The sequence below is a fragment of the Camelus bactrianus genome, chromosome 7 (assembly GCF_048773025.1).
Source record: "Camelus bactrianus isolate YW-2024 breed Bactrian camel chromosome 7, ASM4877302v1, whole genome shotgun sequence".
Lineage (NCBI taxonomy): Eukaryota > Metazoa > Chordata > Mammalia > Artiodactyla > Camelidae > Camelus > Camelus bactrianus.
The window spans coordinates 41,734,548-41,755,137 of NC_133545.1; the positions used below are offsets into that span (position 1 = coordinate 41,734,548).

The following is a 20,590-nucleotide window of genomic DNA, read 5'->3' on the forward strand; positions in this document are numbered from 1 at the left end:
GTGAGACAGGCAGATCATGTAGGGCCTTGTTGCGCATGGCAGAGAGGTTGGACTTTATTCTGAGTGTAAAGGGAAACCACTGGAGGGATCAGAGTTCACTGAAAGAGTATTTAGAATCAAATTCAGTTCAACACATATATATTGAGTATCTGCTGTGCCTGAGGCATTGGACAAGTATTGGAAATTCAATGATTAATAAGACATTGACTCTAGCCTAATCTGAGAGTCTAATGATAAGCATAATGCAAAATGAAAAGTACAATTGGAGAAACAGCTGTAAAGACAAGTAGCACAAAGTGAGCACAGACAGCTGCTCACTGTGGGATCCTCAGGAAAGGTCAAGCAATTAAACTGGATTTTGAAGGGTGAATATGGGTGTATTAGTCCAGGCTCTTTTACCTGCAAGAGACAGAAACCCTATTCAAAGTGGTTTAAGTAAAACAGGGGCATCAGGCATGGCTGTATCTGGGTACTCAAACCTTGTCATCAGGATTTTCTCTCACATTCCCTCAGTCTATTCACTTGGCTTTGCACTTCACTGGTTTCATTCTCAGGTAAATTCTTTTCACCTGGGCCCTTGCCCCACCACCCAACTCCAGAGGTCTACGTATGCCTACCAGCTCAACCTCCTTCCCATATTCCTGAATCTCATGTGATCCATTTGGGTCCCATGCCCATTCTAGAACTAGTAACTGGGGTCAATGGGATGGAATATACAGATTGGCCAGAATGGTGCCTGAGGCCCACCTCAGTGACCTGGGAGGTAGGAGATCACCTTGGGGCCTTTACGCCTGAACCACAAGGCCTGAGAGTGGGAGATGAGTGGTCTCCAGAGGAAAATCTGAGTGATAATACCAGAAGGAGGGCTGGAAGGATGCTGGGCAAGCACAAACCACAGATGTCCATTCTAAGGATGTCAAACTGAAAAACAGTCTCAGTTTTTCCGAGGGAATGGCAAGTTAAAGGAGCTAGGAACTTCCTTCTCTTCACCTGCTTTCTTCTCTTTCTAAACTGTCTGGAAAGGATATCCTGACTGTTTAGCATGTTACACTTAAGTCTTTTTTTAAGCCAGTTATCTAGTCAGGATTGTTCAGGACCTCCACCAGTAATTCCCTGCTGCTCCTTGCCTTTTAACTCATCTCAGAGGCAGGTCAGGGAACAGGGCATGAAGAGACACTCCTGTCATCTTGGTAGCAGCCTTGGAAAACGCCCAGTCTTCACCTCCAACAGGAGAGCGATCTGCTTAGTGTGTAATTCCTTGTCTTGCAAATAATGCGGTGATGTTGTTAACCATGATGTTGAACTTTGAGCAAAGCTGCCAAATTCTTGATGAAAAATTTGACTTGTCTCCCTCTTGTCTGCCTGTTGGTTTCATGCGTGTAATTTCCGAATGTGTGTAGGAAAGGAGCATTTTCTTTTTACATTCTCTGCTGCTGGGATGAATACTTGTAAGAAAACCTGTGGCTTCCAATGATGAAAGAAGATGTGAAGGAGGGCAGGCAGGGCCTGGGGTGGAGATGCAGTTGCTGGCAACATCATCTTCGTAAGAACTGCACAGGAGATGTTAAATCTGGGGGCACGTCTTTTTCTAGGAGGAAGAGCACTAAATAATGGCTTGCTGGTTTATTATTAGTAGAGTGCTGTGTTTCCCTAGTCTAGTTTGTTCCATCTGGTCATCTGCTTTAAGGCTAGGAGGCAGAATGGAGTAGAAGGAATTCTGGATTAATGACCAAGAGACCTTCATTCATTGCTGGCTTTACCTCTCTGTGGATGAGTTCTTTAACCTCTCTGGGCCTCTGCTTTTCACCTTAAAATCAGACGGGCTGGTTGTTAAATTGGATCACTTCAAGGGATATTTTACTTTCCGGGATGTTCAACTGTAGTTACCTAGGTGTATTCTGAAAGTATCTTGATCCATGTACAATTGCAGATTTAACAAACTACCAACCCACCCTCCCTGTCTCCACCATCAAAAAAAAAGTAATAGATTTTTTTTCAAGAAAGGGAAATCCTGTCTCTTGTGGAGACTGAACAAATAATGCTGCTAAATTCGTAGAATTGTTCTTGGAAAATAAATATGTAAACTCAGAAATGATTTTTTGCTTTTCATTCCAAGTGTACTGGCCCTAAGTACCCTCCACATTTGTGTGCTGTGAATCAGGGCAGCCTGGTGCTCCGAGGGGCTGTGAGAGCTGTTCAGCGCCCTGCCTGTGGAGTAAGGGAGTCTGGAAGTAATAACGGTACCTATTGCACAGGGTTGTTTTGGGCACTTAATTAGATAATCCTCCTCAAATATTTAGCAGAGTGACTGGCTGTAGTATGTACCCAACACAAGATGACTGTTATTACCATTGATGCTGAAAAGCTGGACAAATATATTATGGCTCCAAAGCATATGGTCTAATGCATGCAAACAGGGGCTGAGATGTGTAAAAAGCTCTGCTCTCTGGTTTTTGGGGTGTGGCGTTGTCTTCCCTGTGATTCTGAAGTCATCTTTAAAAGAAGTTGTTGGGTGCATCTAGAAGGTGATGGTGGAGTTCAGAAGTTGATATTAGAAATTTTGGATGGTGGCAGAATGTGTTGGGACTGACCCAGGCCCCTCACCCCTGCCATGGGACCACACTAGGCCACAGCAAGGCGCGGTGTGGACGTGCGGGGGCGGGGTGGGGGGAGGCGGCTGCGACCCAAGACCTGCTTTGTCTCCTTCCCTTCTTCTCTCCATTTCTGCCCAGAAATTCCACCAACTGGAATTAATTTTCTCTAAAGAGAGACAAATGTGTCTGTAAATCACCCTCCTCCGGGCATGAAAAAAATGTACTTCAAAAAGAGAAACAAGCTGCGTTTAATTCACATAATTAACTTTCTTCATAAGTGTTATCCTTTCCGAGCCAGTAACTCTTAGTGAGACTGCTCTTTTTCCTGAGGTACAGACACCCTTTTGAATCCGCTCAAGTGGATGTGGGCCCCGATAGAAATGAAGGCAAAACAGCCCTGGAGCTGGGAGGGGCCTGCCCCTCGACCTCTGCACCGGTGACTTTCTGTCCCCTCGCAGGAGGGAGTGCGCGCTTAGGGGTGGTTGTGGCCGTGGGTGGGAGCTCTTCCAAAACAGTGGTTTAAACTCGGCATCTCCTTGATCAGCAGGAAGGGGCCTACTTCCTCAGAAGCAGCTTTGCAACCATGGTTAATTTGAGGGCCGAATTTGAAGCAAACCTTTGAAGCTATTTAAAAATTAGTGAGCTTAATAGGATACTTTATCTTCATCTGCATGAGCAAAGCCCTGCTGGGATCACCGAGTCTGATTTCTTTATTGAAATCATCATAGTCCACTGGGTTCAGGCGCAGGCTCCGGGTGGTCGAGAGCCATGTTTGTTTAGTTTCGTTCGTACAATGCTAGGCACAATGTTTAATGAATGTTACAGAGTGGCTTCATGCACGGCAGTTGCCAGATAAAATAAAAATATTGGTGATTTATCTCTTTGGCTTCTTTTCATCTCCCTTTTATGGCTCTCCTCTCCCTAGGCTGCTCCCCAGGCCCTGGGAGCCTTCTTTCTACTCCCCTTTTTTCCAGAGCCATCCAGTGCCTTTCCTCCCACCCTCAGCCTTCCTTTCCTCGGCTCCGTTGTGCTCAGGTTCTGTTTCTCCATGGTTCCTCCATCCGCATCATGCCTGTCCTGCTTCTGTCCCCCATTCTGACTTGTTATCAGCTCACTGCCCATTAGAGAGAATCTGATAAATTAAACTTACTCCCAACGTACTTGTTTTGAAGAGAGGACAGAGCCTGCACCATAGAGAGAGACTTGCAGTAGGGGAATTGCAGGCACTGACATAGCAGTGATGGGGTGGGATGGAGAACTATTCTAGCAATAGGCCTGTACCCCTTTAATGCAGGCCACACCTTTATTCTGTTAGCCCAGGGTTTTGATCACTGAATTTAGTAGTTAGAAGGGAGCCTTCAAGACTCCAGTTTCCTTGTTTTTTTTTTTTTTTTTGTAGATCTTCTTTCTTTCTCTTCTTTGAGAATATTTGCTGAAGAGTGGATCGTATGACAGGCATGATACTAAGCAATGTTGCATGCATTATCTTGTTGAATCCTCACAGCTGCCTTGTGAAGCTGGCACTGTTATTGTCATTCCCATTTTGTAGCTGAGATGACTAAGGCTTAGAGAGGCTGGGTAGACTTTACAGGTTCACTCAGCCAAGACTGGAACCTAAGCAGCCAGACTCCAGATCCCAAAGGCTGTCGTCAAGGGACGGGCTAAGGGTGGTTACCCCTCTCAAGGAGATGATGTCTGGAGCATGGCTGCGCTCCCCACGGAACTGCACTATCTCCAAGACCCGCCTCTTCCCCCAGAACAGATCCACTGTCTGTACAAGGGAGTCAAACATCCCTTCCGTATTTTGTGCGGAATCTCTAAGGGTTACCAACCTTATGCAAACAGAAAGGAAGGTCCCTAGCATCTTGGATGTTTCTGTCTTTCTGGCCAAGACTTAGTTTTAATCATAAAGACTTGGCTTTGATCATAAAATTTTATGGAGTAAGTGGAAGTTTCAAGTGATATAAAGGCTTGAAGTCCTTGGAATGCAATTATTTCTCAAAGCTTGGAACTTGCTGAATTTTATTAGATAACATTTGAGCTGCTTTAACTCTTGTGCTCATGACAGATGTCTATTTTCAGTTATGATCCTCTGACTTGCCAATATTTTCTTTTAGAATTGAAAACGGATTTGTGACTATTTAATGAGTTTAATATTAGAAAAGTCAAGGTTTAAGCTACAACCTGAAGAAATGAACAAGGGCATATGGAAATGTTTGCTAATTGGGCCTCAGGCTTTTGGATAGCATATCTAAGTCAAATCAACACATATTTACTATTTCTTTAATTACTTGGAAAGGAATACGAGTAAATCAGAAGGATGATAATCTTTGTCTGAAGTGAGCTACCATGCTGGACCAAGCGGCATGGTGACACAAATGGTACCTGATTAGGTGAGATGTCTGGGCTGGGAACCGGAAATGCTAAAGTTAAATCTATTATGCAGCTTCAGCCTTCTGAATTCTGTCTTCAGTGAGCAAACAGTGGACTCAGTTTGTTGACTGTGGGCCAGTACGTTCATACCCTTTATTTAAAAATCAAATTAACTGTAGTCTTTAAACAGAATCGTTTATTCATCTGCTCAAGTCACCTGGCTTTAAGCTGGGTTTCTCCAAAATCGGCACTCAGGTGAGAGTTCGGGAGAGGTACATCTTTTTCACCTGTATTTGTCACCGATGGAATTATTTTTAAAGAAGCATCCTTTTCAGAATAAAATAAGAATATACCCCTTGGATGGCAGTACATACTTTAACATAAATTTATGTGACTAAAAGTTGGATACAGATCAAAATGTTTTTCTTATATGTCTATTCCTGTAGATTCTGAATTTCTTTTTAAGCTCATAGTCAAGAGAAATAGATGTTTAGATAAAGCCATATTCTCATTAGAAGCCTTTTTTTTTTCTTTCAATTGCAGCAGTGTGGTCTTGAAATTAGATGACGCATGGTCTAGCAATGTCTAGGAAGTTGTAGAGATTACCACAATACCAAAGTTCCAGCTTCCCCCATTCATTAATTTTCTGAACTGGCCATGTTGAGGCCACACCTCCTCTGTCCTCAGAGGAAACCATGGTGCTGAGTGAAGTAAGATTCTACTCTAAGGCTCCATGATGTCAGGGTTGCCCTAGCTTAATCCTGTCCTCTTGTTTTGCTGCATCCTGTGTAACTCCATTCAACATAGACTTTTCATCAGTTTTTGTGGTTTTCAATGTGTATAAAATCTCTTCAAGGCGTGTCCCCCTGTCCCCTCTCTGATCGCCCCTATACGCGGGGTGGCCCTGCCATAGTCTGTGCTTGGGGACAGCTAGAGGACACGACACTGCTGTGACTCTCTCCAGAAGGGCAGCCCACCTTGATTCCTCCCAGGGGCCATGGGGGAGTTCTCACCAGCCCCAAAGTGAATTCTTCAGAGACATTCATTCCAGCTGGAGTGGCTGGGGCTTTGGGAGCAGAGCCGGGAAAAAGGACGCAGAATGACCCTGACTATCTTCGACATGTCATTGCCAAGGCTGACAACTCCTCTTCTCCCATTTCCAGGCAGAGGTGAGGAACTAGGGCCAGTGGGTAGTGACACTTGGTGTCCAGGTTCAAAGGCCATTGCTCATGATCACCAGTAAAGATTCTGTGTGTTTTACCATAAAAGGTCTATCTGGAAGCAAAACAGAGAATGAATCTAACTGCGTCTACTTTTTTTTTTTAAATAAACTTTAGTAAGAAATGTAGATGACTGAGAGTAGCTTAAACAATAGTAACTGCTAACATATGTGAAATTTCTGCAAGAGGACATTGTTTCCATTATAGTATTATTCTCTGATGGTGTTTTTTTTTTTCATCTGGGGAAGCCGATTGAAGCTTGATTTTAGATATGAATTTTTTTTCCCCTTAAAAGTAACCGGGTGGCAGGGGTACAGTAAGTCTGCTATGAATGTTGTTGAAATGTGTAAGAAGGGAGAGATTCAGACGGAATACACACAATTACAAGTTTCTTTAAGTCCAATTGCATTGTGCTTTTACACATCTGGGTAATTAACCAAGCATTACATTCTCTCTAGACTATTTTTACAAGTACAATATGCTCCTAACGTGATTTCCATTAGGCTGTTTCAAACATTTAAGAACTCAGAAAGATTGCAGACTGAGATTCAAAACCACTATTCAGTTGCCATGTTGAGACCTTTTTCTCCCGGGGGGGAAATAAAAGACTGAGAGCTGAATTCTGAGATCCTTCTGATGTAAGAGGAAAACTGGAGGTTTATTGCTTCTTTCAGCTCCAGCAAACACAAGCATATCCAAACATACCCTAATATCTCTGGCCCTTCTTGTCAGAGGTGAGCTCAAAATACGGTCACCATGGGGCAAATGAGCCGTGCAAGAACAGTGCTGGGAATGCAGCTTCTTTACAGATTAGGAAGGAATAATTACTAAGGGCAGACTGAAATCCTGCTGTGTTGATTGCTAACCAAGTTTGAATTATTATGTTTGATAAATATGTTTATCTGGCTGAGTTCCTCATTTGAAGGTCACTGCTGAATTCTAAAATAGTGTGTGTTCAGATAGCTTCTGGTCATGCTTTTCCTCTTCCCTTTTATAATTGCTTTGATGCTGTTCCGAGCTTTTATGAGGCCAGGGTCTGACCCGCTGGTGGAAGGTTACTGTTAATTCACAGACTTGGGGAGCTTCATTGGCCAGCTGCTGCCCACATTGGTGAACACGAGCCAGAGATCAGAGAAACCACAGGGCTGATAGTTGTGGTTGCTGTTGCTTTAGTCGTTGTTGTGGACAGAACTCAGAACAAAAGAAGCAAGAGTTCATAAAATTACAGAGTCACAATGATAAGTCCTAAGGAGCCATTTCTGACCTAGCAGACAACGACACCTACCTTCCTCCCAGGAAGAATGGGGTTCTAGTCTATTTAAAATATATCCAGAAAAGGGAAAACTGGGTAAAAAGTAAAGCATTCTTGAGTTATTTTCTGGTTGTCTTTTAAAATGCTTGCGGTGGTCAGAGAATCGTTAAATTGAGAAACGAATGGTTCAGGAAGAATAAACAAGCCTGATCTTGAAGAAAAAAAAAAAAGAAATCTGTATCAACAAGGAGAATGAAAAATAATTGAAATTTCACTGTAATGTTTCAGTGTCTGTTTTCCATAAAATAATCCTATAATTGTCTGCTGTGTGATAGCCTGAGTCACTCAACCAGGGGAATGAGTAATGACAACAGCAGTGAAGGATTTGTCACACTGACATAGGGCAAGAAGGTGTGTGATAGTTATTAGAAAGCAAAAACTGAGGTAAACATCATCATTGTTAGCTTAGCAGATGTGGACTGAAAGTTGAGAGATGTGTTTTGGACGTGATTATAGAAGTACCCATTTCACTGGCTCATTTTTTGCAAATGATCCACTAAGCAGGTGTGTAGTGGATAAACGCAAGGATGGGTCCCACCTTAGGGGGCTAGAGACCCATAGTCTATTCCAGAACTGTTGACTGAAATGTGATTTGATATGAGAAGTGGGAGATGTGGAGGCAGCCATGCCCGGATAGAATTCAAGGTGGGCACATAATTGAAATGCATAGACCTTTGTTTTCATCATTTTAAGTATAGGAAGATAATGTTAACTTCACATTGGTTCAAGTTAAAATAGGCAAAATAACCTGTTCATAGTAGAAGCTCAGAAACTTGAGTGAGTATTCCTTCTTAATTTCCTGCCTGAATACATCCCAGATACATATGAGGGTCACAAGGGGAAAGGTGCCATAAAAATGTGGCTGTGTTAGCTTAAATTTGTCATCACTGCCTATAAAGTACATAGCCTTCCATCTCAAAACGAGTCAAGAGAGGTGTATTATTGCCAGGTCCTATAATAACACAACTTGAATGATAACATCACTGGAAGGTATAATTTTTAGCATTTGTACTAATTTCCAATAGAGAAGAAATGTTTATAAGTAATGTCAGATGGGTCATTCATTTATCAGATATGTTTTTATGTATCTACTATGTGTTGGGTAATGTACACATTGTGGAAATAATAAGCCACAAAGTGGTAAACTTGGCCTTACCACATTTGAGTTAAGTTTTCCATACTGTATTTTCAAAAGAAATTGTGAATTTTACAAGTTTTGTGCTTTATTCGTCTTTGTGTCTATTCAAGTATCTACCATGATGCCTTTGACAGGAGAGTTGCCCAATAAACCGTCGCTGAGTGAAGACTGTATGATACATCTTTACCAGTGAAATGATTACTAAAGAAAATTTGCTTTTGGGGGTCAATTTACAAAAATTTTATTTAATAAATGTTCACTTACTGTCCTTAAAAAGAGAATATAGCAGAGTTATACAACAAACCAAATTTCAGACATGTAAACACATCTTTATATGACTGAATGGAAGCTAAAATGTACTCATGAGTATGAGTGGGTAAGGCACTTTGATTCAGTACTTTGCCTAAATAATTATTGTTACACCAGAAGGCTGCATCAGTGAGGTAACCTTGTAAAAATTATGTACAGTACATTCTTCTATCATAACGTGGAAGGGGTTTAGGATTTGGAGTAGGTCAGACCAGAGTTAATTCTGACTCTACCACTTAACCTCTCTGAGCCCCACTGTCCTCATGTTGAGATGGGAATAATGATAACTCCAACAAATGATTATGGTACGGAATAAATGACAGCTCTCTGAAATCCTCAGTCTTTCAGCTACAGACCCCTGAAGAGCCTTGGAAGTGTTGTAGAAGTTTTGCAGACTCACGTGCAGCCACATGGTGCACCTAGTCTGTCTTGAAAAATACATGCATTGCTGTTTTTCAAAGGCGTGTAGGTTAATTCAAGACTCATTCATTTAACAACTGTTTGTTGAGCACAAACAAATAAACAGCATCAGGCACAGGGAGTGCACTCATAAACAAAACAGACAGATATCCCCGTGTCCATGGATCTACTGTGGATAAGGGAGGAACAATACACAAGATAAATAAGTAAACGTTTTCTGGAGATGGATAAAGATTAAGATGAAAAAGGAGAGAAGGGGAATATAAACTATCAATAAAAGGGATGTGGGGGGAGGATATAGCTCAAGTGGTAGAGGACATGCTTAGCATGCACGAGGTCCTGGGTTCAATCCCCAGTACCTCCTCTAAGAGTAAATAAATAAATAGACCTAATTACCTCCCTCCCCCTGCCAATAAATAAATAAATAAAAATTTAAAAATAAATAAATAAATAAAAGGGATGTGAAAATTTTAGATAGGGTGGCCGGGGAGGGCCCCCTTCAGAAGTTCTCACTTAAGGAAACGAGGGAGTTAACCATATGAATATCTGGGGACCATTCTAGTGTCAGGAACAGCTAATGCAGCAGCACTGGCAGGGGGACCAATAGACGTCACAATTATGGTTTGGTCCAAGAGGGGTTGGAGATGAATGAGCAAGGGGATTGTGGGGACGATGTTAGTGATGAGGCCAGATCACATCAGCCCTTATGCCTCAGAAAAAGCCCTTTGCTTTTGCTTTGAGGGAGATGGCAAGTCATTAGAGGGTTTGAGCAGAGGAGTGGCATGATCTGATTTCACAGACCACTGTCTGGAAGTTAGACTGGATGAAGCTAGGGGCAAAAGCAGAGCCCCACTGAGGGCACTACTGCAAGAATCCAGGTGAGAAGTGATGGTGACCTGGAGCAAGGTGATGGAGTCAGGGTGTGAGAAGACACTGGGTTCTGGATGTGTTTTGAGAGAAGAGGTAGAGTGGATAAGATTCGCTGATGGCCTCTCCTGCGGTGGGAGTGAAAGAGGCAAAGACCGGCACCACGATTTTCGGCCGAAGCAGTTGGAAGAACAGAGTTAACATTAGCGGAAGGGAGGCTGCAAGGAGGGCTTGGGGATCGGAGGGCTTCACCTTGAACGTGTGAAGTTTCATGTCAGACATACAAGTGGAGATGTCAGGAAGGTGACTTTTTAATGGCAGATATACAAAACTATTTTTAAATATTGCTGAACCAATAGTAGCTTTTTCAGCATCATCTAAAAGCAGAATTATTATCATGTTTGTGTCTGCAAAACGTTTTGAAATTGAAAAAGAACCTTGTACTGGAAAAGCTTGGGAGCAGATATAAGTTCACGTGACCATTTTTGTAGCCAGTAAATATTTTTCCCTTTCCTCTTCCTTTTATACATGTTAATTTTGAATTTTACATCATTATACAGATTTTTGAAATCTTAATTCTGTCTTTGAGATTTTTTTTCTTTTGAAATAAAGCTTGCAGTGGAACTTTCCGGTAAGAAAAACCCTAGGCGTGGCAGAATTATATTCAGCGGTGTCCGTGTTATTTTCTTTTGGAAGGAAATTAGAGTGTTCACTTATGACATGTTCACTTATTATTTTTTGTGCTCCTAACCTGTGACTTGCATGTCACTTGGTGCTATTAGGGATGACCAAAGAAGGAAGGTACAGAACTCTTTGCTATCGTGGAATTAACAACATGAAGTTAAGAAATACAGGATGTGTCCGTGGAAATACTGCTTGTTTTATTGTGATTTTAATTAGCAGAAACCCCTCATTTTGGTAGCATCAATCTGTGATGGGTCATTTTAACGTCTCCCTTTCTCAGTCTTATGCCGGGAAATACGTGCCAGCCATCGCCCACTATATCCACATGCTCAATCCCGTGATGACCACGAAGATCAACCTGAAAGGAATTGCTCTCGGAGATGCATATTTCGATCCCGAGTCAGTAGGTGGCTCCTTTTTCCTTTGTATTTTGTTCTTTCAGGAGATTAAACCCCCTTTAATCAGATGGAGGCTCCTCTTACCCTAGATACCTAGCTTAATAAAGGGAAATACTGTGGCCCCGTTGACTTTCTAATCATTTAAATCTTCTAATTTTTACCAAATGTTTTACCGTGTCAACTTACTATGTCAGCCTACGTTGGCTGCGAGCGCAAGTGTAAGCATGTGTATGTATGTTTGTGTGTGCACGTGTTTGGTGCTCTTGTGTATATGTGTGTTGTAAGAGTCTGTGGTGTGTGGTTTGTGTGTGTATGTTTTGTGTATGTGTGTTTGTGTGGTGTATTTGTGTGTCATGTGGGCATTGTGTGTGTGTGGTGTGTATGTTTGAGTAGGGTCTGTGTGTGTGTGGTACATGTTGTGTGTTGTGTATGTGTGCGCTGTGTGCATATTTTATGTATGTGGGGGGTGTGTGTTGTCCTGCACCACTAACTCCAGCATGAGACTGACAAATTACAAAAAGGTATCTCGCCAAGCAGGTGGGCTGGGCGTCCCTCATGTCCCTCTCTCTCCCTGTGGCGTTTGTGTTTGCCCCTTTTCTCCTCAGGTCATAGGGGGCTATGCAGCGTTCCTGTTCCAAATTGGCTTGTTGGATGAGAAGCAGAGAAAGTACTTCCAGGAGCAGTGTGACGAGTGTGCGAAATACATCCGGGAGGAGAAGTGGTCTGCAGCCTTTGAAGTGAGTCTGGGGCACGCACTGCCCTGGAGCAATGAGAACCATCTGAGAAGGTCCTCAAAGCTCTGTGGTGCCTGGCTTTTTGTTGTTAGAGAAGGTGTATCTGTGGTGTGTCTGCAATCAGGAGGTGAGATGAGTGGGCTCGGAATGAAGAAAAGAACAGTCTGGGTTCCTTTGCATTTACTTTTGGCAATATTTTAAACCTGAGATCACCGCGGGGTATTTATCTAACTGTGTCTTTCATTAACTGTTCTGATGTCTAAATGCTGCGTAGCCCTCAAGGCATCCCCACCATAAGGGAATCAGATGAGAGGAGGCAGCCTAGGTGGTGGACGCACGTGCTTCCACATGTGCTCAGACCCTTTGGAGGGTGATATCCACACACGGGGCTCCAGCTGGAGAAGTAGCCACGGGGTAACAAATGTCACATGTTCCTGTGTGTCAGGAACAAAGATGACAAAGGGTGATCATTTGAAACTTCTACAAAGAACGATTGGTATTTGTAGACATTGTCACATGGCTCTCCTAACACTGAATTTGAGGATAGAATAATATGGTTATATCCTTCACCTCCCCTCCTTTTTTTTGGTTGTTGAAAACACAGGACTATACTAACTACTAGGATACAGGAGGGGCTTGTCTGTTTGGCCAGTGCAGACAAAGATCATGTGTAAACCATCTTCCTTGGGGGTTTTTGCCACCCTTGCCATAGAGCCGTCATGTTTGCTGCATTAGTAAATGAGGCAGAGAGTGAATTTGGAGGACTTTAATCTTCTTGTAATTGGAAGCACATCCTGTCACAGTTCACTTAACAGCATTGTTGTTATTAAGGCTGAGGCCTGATGTTAATAATCTTTTAGCTGCTGCAGGTCAGCTGGTTCAGATCAAAACAGGAGACATACAAACTTATGGAGAAGGGTGGGGTGACATTTTACAAATAGGATGCCAGGGCCCTACCTGAAATCCCCCAAGGCAGTGACTGCCCTTGCTATGAATTCTGATAGGAGCAAGCTGCCTGAGTGGTGGGGCTCTCCGGAAGTCCCGAGCCAGCCTGCAGGACGCCGACGGGCTCCCCTTTCCGTGTCTGGACACCTGATGTGGCAGCAGAGTGTAGATTCAGAATTTCTTGTGCAGTTATGAATGCAAGGGAAGAAGATCTTATCAGGGACGTGTTGGGTTATTGTTCAACTTGAAATCACAATATTTTCAAGACTGGCTTTAGGCTGTCTGCTGTGGTAGGCAGAAAAGGTAAATAGGAGTAAACTTTTAGAATTAATACGAAATGTTGCATCACATCAGACCCATCTGGAAGTGAGACATTTGATGTGTTTTTGAAGACACATACAGGGATTAAGCAATGTCAAGAACAAGAACATTTGGTAGACGCAGAGGAATAAAGAAAGCAGAAAAGATGTTTGTGAGTGATCCAGCAGCCTCAGCACCCACAGGATTAATGAAGCTGTTGAAAAGTTCAGGTATTTTATGTATTCAGAGATAATGAGAAGATGGCACCAGAAAATAGAGGAAAAAAAAAATCCCTTCTCCAAAAAAAATAAAACAAACCCTTGAAAGTATGCAGTGTCTCTGTGACCAACGGTCCAAATCTTGAGTGAGAAATTAAAAGAATGTTGCTTTCTCAAGGGAAATAGATAAAATGATACTTAGGAAAGTAAGCATGTAGAGGTAAAATATGTTTCAACTTATGCAATAGAAGACTCCAAGAAATCCTGAAACCCAAGAGAGTACAAATGTCAAAATCGTAAGCCTAAATAATGAAGGCTTTTTGATGTTCTGATCCCTTAAAATGATTTAGTTAATCAAAAAGCAGTAACTCAGAGCTGGAGGGAACTTTAGAGATTGCCTTCTCACCTGACACATGTCCACACACATCCACATTTCACTAACGAGAATGTTGAGCCCCAGAAGGGTGCAATCCATTGCCAAAAGCCACATCGTAGATTGTGGCAGGCCTCAGGCTAGAATTATCCCCCCAGTTCCCACCCCAGTATTTCTCCTGTGGTCATTTTCAGGCCTTCTATAAAAATCCTGGGACGCCTTAGAGGTATCGTGAGATATGCAGTGGCTGATCTCTGGTCCTGTACTGTCTCCATTACCATGACAATGTTCTGGATCAGAGTTCTCCTGGTGAAACAAGTTTAGACCAAAAACTGGATCCCCCTGGTCTTGACCACCCACCTTTTTTGTTTGACAGCAAATGATTTTTGGCCCCTTCTAAAATCAAATCCATTCTTAAAGATTGAATTTATATTCCCATTGGTGTTGAAGATAATTTCTAATGATGAATTCTAGAAATGCTGCATGCCATGCATTCAAGACCACTGCCAGCTTACAGTGTCCCCTCTGGGTGGACAAATTAGAAAAAGACATCTCGTCTGGGCTGCCATAGTCCTGTGGGACTAGGGTTTAGGGTTTGGCAAGTAGATGCCACCATTGTGTGTGGATAAAAGGTGGCCATTTCTCCAGACAGCCCTAATCGAAGTCATCCATCCTGGCAAGCGGGTTCTCTGGTTCTGCCCCTTCTCACACCTCAGCCAGCATCCCTGTATAGTGCACATTCTGCACAGCCAGATGCAGTGGCCCTGAGCAACCACAGCATTGCTAGAGCATACTTACCACCCTCCATCCACCCCCTGCTTTCCACATTAAAGATCCTTTTAATGCTTGGTCCCTAACCCTGTGGCAGTAGTCACTTGGCTAATTAAGTTGTTTCATATTTGAAAAAAAACTGATCTAATAAAATAATGAAGCATTATATGAAACCAAAAAGGATAGCAAGAAAAAAATGAAAGACTAGGAGGGACTGCAGTCTGACTGTTGGGGAGCTAGTATGTGTGGGGTTGAGCGTGCAGGCTGGAGGGTCATGGCCAGCGTTTGACTCTCTCCTCTGACATTATTAGTGAAGTGTCCTTGGCAAGGTACTTGGCCTCTATGTGCCTCCATTTCCTCACCTGTAAAATGAGGATACTAACATCTTAGCTCAAAAGAAACCCAAATTCGTTCTTGGTAGATGGTTTTGAAAATGTGCTGGTCACTTCTTAAAATTCTTTTACAAGAGCCCCTTACAGCTCAGTGTCCTCATCCCCAAAAATCCTGATGTTCCCAGCCTCATCTGTGACTGTTTCTTTCATCATCTTGCTCTACCCAAAACCTGCTTCTCCCCACAGCCCTCTTAAGTGGAGACTGTGTTCTCTCTTTCTTACTTCATACCACTTGGTTCATAGTTAGAGTAAATGTCTCCTTGCTCCATATTGCTGCTTCCAGATCATGTTTCCTCCCTCCTAAAGCACTGAGCTTTGAATCTCATGTCCTCACATGATACCCCCCCCACTTCTTGGAGTTATCTTCCAACCTCTGGCTTACACCTTCTCATTCTCTGAATATTTTGGCTCCCGCCTCATTGTCACTTTCCAGCGTTATTCTTGCCATCATTTCTGGTGATTGAAGTTTCCACATTGATGATCCTCTTTAATGCTTGGTCCCTCAGTTTCTTAGTCTCCTCTCATTTAGCGATCTTCTCCTCTTTACCTTAGCTGCTCACCCCCCAACCCCCTAAACCAACAGTCACTCCACAATCTCAGATTCAACAGATTCAAACATGTTCCTCTAGCTGCCACCTCCCATCCTCCCAGCTCACTTTCCCAAATATGCCAACTTGAATAGCTGTCCTACAACACCGTTGTCTTTCCGTCCATTGATCCCACTACCTCTCCATGATCCCCCTACCCCCACAAGTCTTAACTTCTCTAATTACCCAACTTAAGCCCAAGGTCAGTCATCACATACATTCCTAACCTATGCTCCTTTCACATTCCTCCAACTCCTTTGGTCAAACCACAATCCAGGCTAAATGCACCTCTGCACTGCTCCATGCCTGCCTCCACGCAGCTCAGCCTGACCAGAGGAAAACACACAACCTTGCAGATTGCTCTCACCCTCAGCTGATGACCAGGTCTTTAATTTCAGAAGTCCAAAGATAACTCCCACTGATTCCAAGCACCTGTGTGTATCTGCATATCCTTGCCCTCTCTGCTCATACGTGGGTGAATGGTCAACGATCATGTTATGGTGACCCCTCCCCACGGAGCTCACTCCGGCAGTGGGGGCCTTTGGGCTTACTGTTTCCTCTGCCTGGAATGTTCCTTCCCTAGGTGTCTGCGTGGCTTGCTTCCTCCTTTCCAACAGGTCTTGACTCAAATGCCACGTTTTAAGTGAGCCCTGTTTCCTCCTCTCTGCAGTGTCCCCTGCACCCACGGTGCACACATGTGCACACACACTCATGGCACTTCCCACTCCCCTTCTCCAGGTTAGTTTCTTCCTTAGCACTTCCCACTCTCTGCTGTACTGTGCATTTTATCTATTAATCCATGTTTATTGTCCCCTCTAGAATACAAGGTCTGTGAGGGAGTGCTTTTGGTCTGTCTTATTCACTGCTGTTTCCTCGATGCTTCGGACAGTGTCTGTAGCACAGAGATGTGTGGTAATTGGTTGTTGAATGAAACATTGCAGGAACTGAACAGTTATTGAATAAATGAAACGACAAATGCCTTTATATTTTAACCCACCCTAATTTTTCCTTGTTTTTTTCTTCCCTCTCTCCCAACCTAGTTACTGGATAAACTGCTAGATGGTGACTTAACAACAGAGCCTTCTTACTTCCAGAATGTTACAGGATGTTCTAATTACTACAACCTTTTACAGTGCACGGTAATGACAACATTTTAAAAAACCATAATAGTGTTTGCTTAAAACTTTTGGCAAAACCAGCTTCCTCTGATTTGGAAAGTATTATAGCTGACTTTACACTAGACAAACATGTCCAAACTGTATTGCATTATTTGGTCTACAAATCTGTGTGATTTTTTACCCTACCAGTGTCGTATACATTATATAATCTGACCATTGAGAATATGTGATATTCCAGATAACTCCAAAAAAAAAAATCTCTTATTAACACAATTTCCCCCCAGTAGAGCTTGCTATACAGATGTTCTTTTGTGAAGGATAGAGGCCAGGATTGCAGTTCTGGGTATCAGGTCCCAGAGCTCCAAACCTGTAGTGAGTTTCTTGAAAATGCCTACATTATTTGTTCTGTACTTAAGACAGCTTGGATAACCCAAACTGCCAAAGCCTTTATGAAAATATTTGCTTTGTCTTACTTTTAACTTAAGATGTTTCATGCATTTACTGTGGCCCTCACTTCAAGCCCTCTGGAATATTTCTCGAAGTATTCAAGTATTTTCTTGTGTAAAAGTGGGCCAAAGTTGATGTCTTTCGTGTGGAATTAATGAAATTAGACAAAGGGAGCCAGAGTGGGGACTTGGCTTTGCATACTCTGTGTCTAGTGTATATGACTGTGCATTCTGTTTTTAAAATTGCCTTATGTATGAACTATTTTGTAAATAAAATATAAAGCTAATTTCAGTGAAATTTGCCAACCCTATGGTTTTGAATTTAGAGTCCACCAAGAGAAAAACATATGCTGGGCAAGAAAAAAACAAAATCTGTGATTACATTTTTCCTTGCAAACTAATGTATTCACAGTTAGCAGAAGTTGTTGGTGATTCACAGAATGGCTGATTTCAAACTTTAATGATTTTTTTTAATCCTTTTGTAACTTTTTTGAAACAGCATTTACTCCTTTTTTTTCTTTTAGCATAATGAATATTCAGAGACTTTTGTGCAGTCTTTTTTAAAATAAGGCTCATGGATAATTTTTCTTTTATCTTATGTCCTTCATAAAGTATTATCTGTTTTTACACTTGATATATTTTTCCCCTTAAATCATGGTCAGCTGATTATTTGACGTGTGTGGTTTTAACACACAGCAGAAACAGAAAAGAAATCCTTAGATTGTCATACACCACATCACCTCCTGTCCCCTTATGTCCATCTTACCTTCTTTCTCGAGAGCCTCCAACAAGGAGCAAATTGATTTTGATAATATCATCTCTTCATTTTCCCTATCTTTGCCTTGAATGGGATTTTTAATTGGAGTCACAGATTGCAAAAGATTAATTGTTACAAAAAGGAAAGTCCAGCATTTGCAAATTGGGTATTGGCTCCAAGAGTATCAGATCATCCAGATTTGTTTAGTAAAATTTAAATTTCCCCAAAACTCTCAAGTTAAAATGTTGCGGGTAGAGACTAGTTAATAATCATGTCACATCTTGTTCATTGTGGTATATGTTATGAGAAATTTGAAGCTTTCCCCAGTCCTGTTCCCTGATATCTTTCTGATGCACTCTTCTGCCAGGAACCTGAGGACCAGAGTTACTTTGGGAAATTTTTGTCCCTCCCACAAGTGAGACAAGCCATCCACGTCGGAAACCAGACTTTTAGTGATGGAGCCAAAGTTGAAAAGTACTTGCAAGAAGATACAGTAAAGTCAGTTAAACCGTGGTTAACTGAAATCATGAATAATTACAAGGTAAGAGAGTTACTTCAGTTATGATCTATTTTAGGAACTTTTCAGATTACCCAAAGCAGAGGTGACCTTCTTTTATTTGTAATTTGACTCCTGCCATTTTTCACTTTTATGATGTCTTACAAATATAAATAACAACCCTGCATTGTTTGATTTCTTTGAATTACAAGGGTTTGTTTTTTTTTTCCCTTCTAATTAAATCACTTTCCCCTGGTAGTTCCTAGAAATGAAATTCTCTTTGGCACATGCCACCTCTCATCATTTCTTGAGGAAAGAAGGATAGCAGAGCCGAGAAGATGGCTGGCCTTGTGTAAGCCAATTTCCTTTATTGTTTGCTTTGTAACATTAATCCCAGTGAAGTCAGGGATAAATGAAATCAACTGGTTCTTCCAAAAATGCATGTTGCCTAATAATTGCATTCATTCACATCGCTCAACCACAGTCTTTTCAGTGTCTGCTTTAAGCCAGACATTGTGCGAGGGTGTTAGGTGGCAGGGATGAATGAGACATCCTTCATGGGCCTGTTTTGAGGCACATGAAGCCAAGCACTGTGCTGTCTGATTGAGATGCTCTGCCTGATTGGCTGCTGGAGGCAAAGGAGCTGTGGACCCTAGAACTCTCACCGTGAGGGAAGGACACCAAGAAGCAGGTGACAGAGGGAGTCACCCTGTGCGTTTCTTTCCCACTACTACTCTTCTCACCTCCCCCTCCGACCCTCCAGGACTCTTACCATTTGTCTTAGGCGTGGTCTGTGGGGCACCTCGGCAGGGTAAGTGTGCTAGTGATAGAGAAGACCCCCAGCCGAGGTGATCCACTTTCTCTTAATTTCTCGGCAAGAGTGGTGTTTGGGATGAACAAAAAACAGGGCATCCAGTAACCAACTCACGAATTAGACAAAAGGCAATCGCTCTTCAAGACACTTTATTTCTCTCTGTCAAAAAGTTGTCCTAATATGCTGCTCGTATTTGAATTGACTCTTCACTGCCATTTTCTGGCATAAGGAATACACATTTCTTTCTCAGCCAAGTGAGGAGAGCATGGGACATACAGCGCACCTGAGGATGTAAACTCTCCTGTTACTGGCTAATCGTCAAACAGTGTCCAATTGCTTGATAAAGGAGAATACACTGATTAAAGATGATCTTGCATTTGGATATTTAAATATCTCTGTCTCTATTTCCCATATCGCCGAAACCTGCCAACGTGAATTCCAGTGAAATCAGACTATGTTCTAAACTGTCAAACTCTGAATCAGTTATCAGAAAAAGAGAATAGATTAGTGGTGCTGATAAACCATATTTCCATAGAGAAAGAGAATAAAGTATGCAGTCTGAGTGCAGAGCAAAAAGTGGCTATTCTTAAACAGGCTGCATATTCAAGGCTCCAGCTGACATGGCCCACAGGGCAGGAATTATCCTTGGCTTGTCTGTTAATGGTGGGGAACCTCAGTGTGTATGCAGTGGAATCAGGACAACCTAGTCTGGCTTAAAACATTAGTACCCTCATGGTTGTATTTATGTAAGACTCAGTACTAATTTGTCGTAGAAAACAGTGCACATGTTTCTACTCATAAAAACATGGAAGTCTTTTTCCAGTACTCAATTCATTTTAGCTGACGTGGAGTATCTCTGACGGGCTGAAGAAGACCTTCGTTAGTTTCTGGGAACCAACAGAACTCTTGTAGTACATCAGTTTCTGTATAGATTGCATGACAGCAGAATCCCTTTCTTGTAATGACCTACAGGAGATGTGTACTCAAAGTCATTCTTTCAGTAATTTCAGATGTTTGGTGGTAAATTGAAATATCATATTAACAATCTTCAAAATAACTAGAATGAGAAATAGCTTGTTGGACTATTAGAATTCTTCATGATCAAATTAGATCACAAAATCATCAGTATTTCTAGGAGTTACCTATAGCACACGGTGGCTATAAGCATGGGCTCTCCAGCTAGACATTTTGAGTTTGAATTCTGGTTCCACCATTCACTGGCTGTGTTCTTTAGGGGGAGAATATTTAAACACTCTGTGCTTTTCATCTATAAAATAGGATGAATAATAATAATACTTATATTTAAACCTCTTGTGAGGGTTAA

General features: G+C 42.1%; 1 protein-coding gene across 6 annotated transcripts in view; it reads left to right on the forward strand.

Moving 5' to 3' along the window:
- The window catches only part of CPVL (carboxypeptidase vitellogenic like), a 105,917-nt gene that overhangs the window by 46,658 nt on the left and 38,669 nt on the right, over positions 1 to 20,590 (forward strand). For all 6 annotated transcript variants that reach the window (XM_074367304.1, XM_010971447.3, XM_045508142.2 and 3 more), the window contains 4 exons: positions 11,198 to 11,320; positions 11,921 to 12,052; positions 16,676 to 16,774; positions 18,324 to 18,497. In XM_074367304.1, coding sequence (XP_074223405.1) covers positions 11,198 to 11,320; positions 11,921 to 12,052; positions 16,676 to 16,774; positions 18,324 to 18,497 — 528 coding nt within the window. The remainder of the gene's footprint in view (positions 1 to 11,197; positions 11,321 to 11,920; positions 12,053 to 16,675; positions 16,775 to 18,323; positions 18,498 to 20,590) is intronic.